Source organism: Dipodomys ordii, unplaced genomic scaffold, assembly GCF_000151885.1.
Source record: "Dipodomys ordii isolate 6190 unplaced genomic scaffold, Dord_2.0 Scaffold180, whole genome shotgun sequence".
NCBI lineage: Eukaryota > Metazoa > Chordata > Mammalia > Rodentia > Heteromyidae > Dipodomys > Dipodomys ordii.
Genome location: NW_012267396.1, coordinates 1,523,072 through 1,529,683, shown reverse-complemented (window position 1 = coordinate 1,529,683; position 6,612 = coordinate 1,523,072). Strand labels below are relative to the sequence as shown.

Sequence of the window (6,612 nt, the reverse complement as noted above, 5' to 3'; positions counted from 1 at the left end):
CCTCCTCCACCTCCCGCGCCCCGCGCCCTCCCACCTGCAGGAAGTTGTAGCTGAGCCGCTCGTAGCGTTTGAGAGCCGGCCTGCTGGAAAAATAGCCGGTCCAGAACATGTGGGGGCCATCGGCGTAGGGAAAGAAGTCGTCCTCCTTCACCGACCTGCACAGCCGGGGCTCTGAGGGCAGGAGCGCGGCCCGCCGGGCTGCCCACACCCCCCTGCTGCCCAGCCCCGCAGCCCACCCCCACAGCACCACAATTACCAGGTGAGATTGGCCTTGTTCAGCTCCCAGAGATAACAAGCAGGAGTGGAGTAGAGAACATGGACGCGGCTCCCGTTCACCTGCTGCTGGAGGGAGACAGATGTGAACCTCTGGCCTCGGGGCAGGGCCCGTGTGGACAGCGCTGCTCCCAGGAGTGTGTTCGCTAAATACACCCCCACATGCACGTGCTAGCACTGGGGCTTAAACTCATGGCTGGGCACTGTCTCTAAGCTTTTTCCCTCGAGGATGGGGCTTTACCATTGGAGCCACAGCTCCACTTTGTTTTTTTCTGGTTCATTGGAAGATAAGAGTCTTGTGGGCTTTCCTGTCCAGGCTGGCTTTGAACTGGGATTCTCAGAGCTAAGCCTCCTGAGTAGCTAGGATTACAGGTGTGAACAACCCGTGTTGGATCAAGTACGGCTGGCTGTTTTTCTTTCTTTTTGGGGGTGATGCTGGGTCTAGAACCCAGGGCCTTGAGCATGCTAAGCACACTATCACTCAACTACCTACATGATGTGACTTCTATTATGAATGAAGGCTTATTTATTTATATATTTTTCTCTTTGGCAGTCCTGGATTTCGTTGCTCTATTGAGCCACACTCCTCATCAGTTTGCTTTTAGTTTCTTTTTCAGATTGGATCTTACACTTTTTGCCCGGTGGGCAGGCACAACAATTTTCCTAAAATCTTCCAACCTCCGTTTCTCCCATAACTGAGATTACAGATATGAACCACCATGCCCTACCTGGGGCCTCACTCTGAGCTTCAGGGAGGTAAAGAAGCAAGGCAACCTCCATGCTCATGTTGTACCCAGTGTACTACAGGTGCTGAAGAAACATTTGTGTGAAGGAATTCCTACGGGTGTATACACACATTTACACAAATACAAGCATACACACACACAGAGTTATCATTAGGCATTCTTTTCTTTTTGGCAATACCAGGGCTTGAACTCAAGCCAAGCAGGCATTACACTACTTGAGCCATAATCCCAGCCTTCCCCTTCAATAGCCTTGAAAGTCTGTGTCTAGGACTTCTCCCCAGGTTACCAGAACTCTAAAATGTTCAAGTTTCATGCCTAAAATCACTGCCCCTCAACTGGGTGCCAGTGGCTCATGCCTGTAATTCTAGCTACTCAGGAAGATGAGACATGAGGATCCCAGTTCAAAGCCAGCCTAGGCAAGAAAGTGTACTAGACTGAGTTCAACCACCAGAACCATCCCCGTTTCCTTCCCCCCCCAAAAAAAATCTGCCCTTCCCACCATGTCAAGAAGTGCTGGGACATCCCATCACACGCTGCACCTCCAGCTCTGTAAACCAAAGCCACCCTTTTCTCTTTAAAACTTAGACACTTACAAAGGTCCAGGGATAGCAAGGTGATTCTCACACATGCGCACAGGTACCACAGGGCGGGCACACTCACCTGTTCATTGACCAGCCGAATGAGCTTGTCCAGGTTCTCGAACCACAAGTTGGCCTTCTCATATTGGAAGTCAGAGCCCATGGTCATCACCGTGTGCTTGGTGCGGTAGTACTGGCCCTGGAGACCAAAGGGAGTCCTCAAACCAGAGTCCCGGACCTCCTATGTCTAGCTGGTTCTCTACATGGCCAAGAATATATAGAGGAGTGGGGCCTGGTGATACATGCCTGTATTCCCAGCTACTTGGGAGGCAGAGGTAGGAGGGTCATGGATTAAGGCAAAATCATGAGACCCTATCTAGAGGGTAGGAGGGAACTAAATGACAGTGTGGTGCCTGTTTTACAGGGCTTGCCCAAAGGTAAAGACCTGATTTCAAGAAATATACATGGGGCCATAGGAACATAGGTTTAAAAAAAAAAAGCCAGGGCTGGGAAGGTGGCTCAGGGGTAGAGCACTTGCCTTGCATGCATGAGGCCCTGGGTTCGATTCCCTAGTGCCACATAAGCAAAAAGGAAAAAAGCCGGAAGTGGCGCTGTGGCTCAAGTGGTAGAGCACTAGCCTTGAGCTGAAGAGCTGAGGGACAGCGCCCAGGCCCAGAGTTCAGGCCCACAACCGGACCCCCCCCCAAAAAAAAGCCAGAAGGCTAGGCACTGGATGGCTCAGAGCTGTAATCCTAGCTACTCAGGAGGTTGAGATCTGAGGATCTCAGTTCAAAGCCAGCCCAGGTGGAAGAGTCCCCCCTTAAGACTCTGATCTCCAGTTAACTACTCAAAAACCAAAAGTGCATCTGTGGCTCAAGTGATATTGTGCTAACCTTGCGCAAAAGAGCTCAGAGACAGCTCCCAGGCCCTGAATTCAAGGCCAACAACCAACAAATAATAACAGAAGTAATAATAGCCAGTGGTATTCACGTAGGTCTCGTGGACCCATAACACAGCTAAGGCCACCACATCACTGTGCTATGTTTTGGGGGTGTTTCAGTATGTGTTTGTGTGCCAGGACGGGGCCTGAATTCAAGGCTGATGCTCTAGCACTTGAGCCACAGCTCCACTTCTGGCTCATGGTCTTTTCCTGCCTAGACTGGCTTTGAACCATGATCCTCATATCTCAGCCTCCTGAGTAGCTAAGATTACATATGAGCCACTATCACCCAACTTGTTTAAAATTTGTTGTTGCTATTTTAACAGTACAAGGGACAGACTCAAGGCCTCATGCTCTCCTGGTCCACTCCCACTTGGAACCAGCACCCTTTTTTGCTTTTAGCTTGTTTTTTTAGATAGGGTCCCAGAATTTTGCCCTGGTCAGCCTTGAACCTTGATTCTCCCATCTCTGCTTCTGAAGTAGCTGGGATTATAGGCATGCACCGCCATGTCCAGCTACCACACTGTTTTACACGCCATGAAGGAGGCGGCCATGGTGGTGGTGAGTGGAATGGTAACACTTGGTCTCCCTCCTCCTACCCCTTGGGCTGTGGAAAGGCCTCGGTGTATGCTCTACAACCTCCCCCAAAGTCCTGGATGCAGGAGTTACCTGAGTCTTAGCCAATTTTAGGAAGTACTGGACCAGCTTGTCGGCGTTGTACTCTGGGCTTTGGGGGTCTTCCACCACAGGCGCGTCTGCACACAGTACATCCCAGCACAGATTTTTTGGTGGGTTGTAACCGTTGGGGAGCACACCTGTAAGCCACACTAGGTTCAGGGGAGGGAGATGCTCGATGGGCTTCACCGCCAGGAAGGCCCGCTGCAGAAGGAAAATGGAGGCTCGTGGGCACAAGTCATTTGAAGATTTCTTTTTTCTTTTGACGATTGTGGGGATTGAACCTATGGCCTCGCGCTTGCCGGGCAGCCGCTCCACCCCTTGAGTCACAGCTCTAGCCCCTTTTGCGTTGCCTCCTTTAGCCGTAGGAGTTCAGTTTATCCCCTGGCTGGTCTGGGCCACCACCCTCCTACTGGTGCCTCCCACTCCCAAGTCCCTGGGGGTGACAGGCCAGTGTCAGATGGAGAACAGTCTCCTATTGCAAACTTCCCAATCTCCTCCAGGCCCCAGTACAAAAGAGTTCTCCAGAGGCAGAACACCTGCTTAATGATTAATGGTCTTAGGACAGTATTCACAGATCAGTAAGTCAAGCCCAGGAGCCTCTCTTGCTTGGGGCCCTGTGACAGCCCTGCCCCCACACCGGCCCCTCACCTGTGAAGAGGTCAGCAGTGGGTGGCTTCAGGCTGCTGCTGCCCCTCCACAACTGCTCCATCTCCAGCTTTCCCTTCCGCACCTGTTTGTCTTGATAATCAAGCCGCCCAAAGAAGAAGCCATCAAAGCCCATCTGGGAGTGGGGTGCGAGGGGACAGATGAATCAATACACGCCCAGCCTCCAACCACCCAGCTCCCCTTGGGAAGGGTGGATGTGAGCCAGAAACTAAGTACTGAAACTTAGGAGGCTTCCAGTTTGGGAGTTTTGTTCTTTGTGAGGGTAGAGTTGCTGGCTCTGCAGGATGGAGCTCTGAATTCCAGGCCTTGCACTGGCCAGGCAGACACTCTACCGCTTGAGCCATGCCACCAGGCCCTTTTTTGCTGCATTCATTTTTTTGGTAGAGTCCTCCTTTCCCTTTTTGTCCCTGTTGGCTTCAAACTACCTTTGTCTCTCTCTTAGCTAAGATTACAGACGTGAAGCACTATACCTAGTTTATTCGTTGAGATGGGTCTCAGTAATGTTTGCCCTGGCAGGCTTAGAACGGCAGGCCTCCCAAGTAGCTAGAATGACAGGCATGAGCAAAGCCCAATCTTCATTTTGCTTTTTTTTTTGGGGGGGGGTTGGTTGTGGGGCTTGAACTCTTGGCCTGGGCACTGTCCCTTAGCTCTTCAGCTCAAGGTGAGCCCTCTACCACTTGAGCCACAGCACCACTTCAGGTTTTCTGGTGGTTCATTGGAGATAAGAGTCTCATGGACTTTACTGCCCAGGCTGGCTTTGAACTGCAATTTTCAGATCTCAACCTCCTGAGTAGCTAGGATGACAGGGGTGAGCCACCAGTGCCTGGCTTCATTCTGCTTCTTTCTTTTTGAGAATAGATCTGGCTATGCAGTCTTTACTGGCCTCACATTAATGATCTTCCTCTGCCTCAAGAGTGCTAGGAAGGTGGCTCAGTGGTAGAGCGCTTGCCTTGCATGCATGAGGCCCTGGGTTCAATTCCTCAGCACCACATAAACAGAAAAAGCCAGAAGTGGCGCTATGGCTCAAGTGGTAGAGCGCTAGCCTGGAGTTGAAGAGCTGAGGGACAGCGCCCATGTTCAGGCCCCATGACTGGCAAAAAAAAAGTGCTCGGACAGCAGGCATGCACAACTTTGCGTGGCAAGGTGTCTGTGCTTGGGAAGGACCAGAAGATTCTGCAGGGCAGCTGAGAGGGAGTAGGCCAGACCCATCCCTGCCCTTCAGTTAAAGCTGAAAGGAGACTAAGCCCTGGTGGCTCGCACCTACACCTGTAATCCTACCAACTCAGAAGGCTAAGATCAAAGGATCCCGATTGGAAGCCACAAAAGTCCCCAGGAGATTCTTATCTCCAATTAACCACTCAAAAACCAAAAGAGGCCCTAGCTTTGAGCAAAAGAGCTCAGAGACATCGTTCAAGCCCTGCAACCACCAAAAATAATAGCTGACAGGAGGCTTTCCTCCTCCAGCCTGAGCCTGAAGCATGGTGGGTCAGGGGACAGGAATGGGAGCTGGTTTCAGGATGGAGCCGTTTGTTTTTTGAGGTACTGGGGTGTGAACTGCTTGAGCTGGAACTCCAGCTAAGCAGGCAGTCCACCGCTTCAGCCAAGACCCCAGCCCATTAAGGAGGCTGGGTCTGCGCGTGCCACGCGGCTTGGAGTGCAACCACAGTCCTGGCGGGCGGAGGGTGACCAGACCCCTGGGCAGCCTGGTGAGGGCGGAGGGAACAACTGGACACTGGAGGACTGCATGAGGGGGGGGGGGCTCAGCAGGCCAGGGTCTCCCGGCGGATGTGGCAGGGGAAGGGCGGGGCCTGACGGCCGGGGAGGAGCCAGTGCGGGCCAGAGAGGTCAGGATTGCACCTGAGCAAACAGCGAGGCCTGTTCCCGAGAGTGGCCAAAGGGGTCGATGTGCCAGGCCACGCGGGGACGCCCGTCGCTGCCGAACGTGTCCTCCAGAAAGCGCAGCCCGAGGGTCATCTGGTCCACGATGGCGCCGTAGTGGGTGGCCGCCTCGTCGTTCATCACCCAGCCGCCGTTGGCGAACTCCAGGCGTCCTGAGCCAAGAGGTGGAGCTAGGAGCGCGGGTCCGCGGTCGGGGAAGGGGAGAGGGGCGCTCCCGCTGGGGGGGGCTGGGACTGGACGCGCGCACGGCCGCGGCAGTGCGGAGACGGCTGGGCACGGCTGCAAGACCTCGGAGGCGGCTCGGCCTCCTTTTCCGCTTCCTCTTTCGCTTCCTCGGGCCACTCACCCTGGCGCACCAGGTCCCGCACGGTCTCCTGCGTCGCGTTGGTCTGCTGGCGCCACCAGCGCGAGAAGAAGGCCATCTCCACGTAGACGAAGCGCCGGGAGGGCTCGGCCGCCAGGGCGGAGAGCACCGAGTCCAGGATGTACTGCACGCCCGCGTGCTGCATGTCGTTCCGGACTGTGGACACAGCAACGTGGGGAAGAGCCCGAGGCCGGGCCCGGGGGGGGGGGGCCGCCGCCCGCCCTACTCACAGCCGTAGAAGTACTGCTCCACGGTCTTGAGCCAGCCCACGTCGTCGTGCGTGTGGGCCAGGAGGTGGACGTTCAGCATGTCCGGCTTCACCGGGGGACACGTCTGCAGGGGACCCGAACACACACGGGCCGTCAGGGGCCCGCCAGCACGAGCCAGGCCAGGCCACAGGCAAAGCCCCGAGCTCCACAACGACGGCCTCGGAGCCGGCGAGGCCCGGAGAGGCGGCCGGCCCTCCCA

General features: G+C 54.8%; 1 protein-coding gene across 1 annotated transcript in view; it reads right to left on the bottom strand.

Moving 5' to 3' along the window:
- Positions 1-6,612, bottom strand: part of LOC105999103 (lysosomal alpha-mannosidase-like) — a 17,502-nt gene that overhangs the window by 10,052 nt on the left and 838 nt on the right. The window contains exons 2-9 of the mRNA XM_013034009.1: positions 6,375-6,477; positions 6,127-6,300; positions 5,739-5,932; positions 3,864-3,996; positions 3,207-3,352; positions 1,680-1,796; positions 257-342; positions 11-155 (exon numbers count right to left, since the gene is read on the bottom strand). Coding sequence (XP_012889463.1) covers positions 11-155; positions 257-342; positions 1,680-1,796; positions 3,207-3,352; positions 3,864-3,996; positions 5,739-5,932; positions 6,127-6,300; positions 6,375-6,477 — 1,098 coding nt within the window. The remainder of the gene's footprint in view (positions 1-10; positions 156-256; positions 343-1,679; positions 1,797-3,206; positions 3,353-3,863; positions 3,997-5,738; positions 5,933-6,126; positions 6,301-6,374; positions 6,478-6,612) is intronic.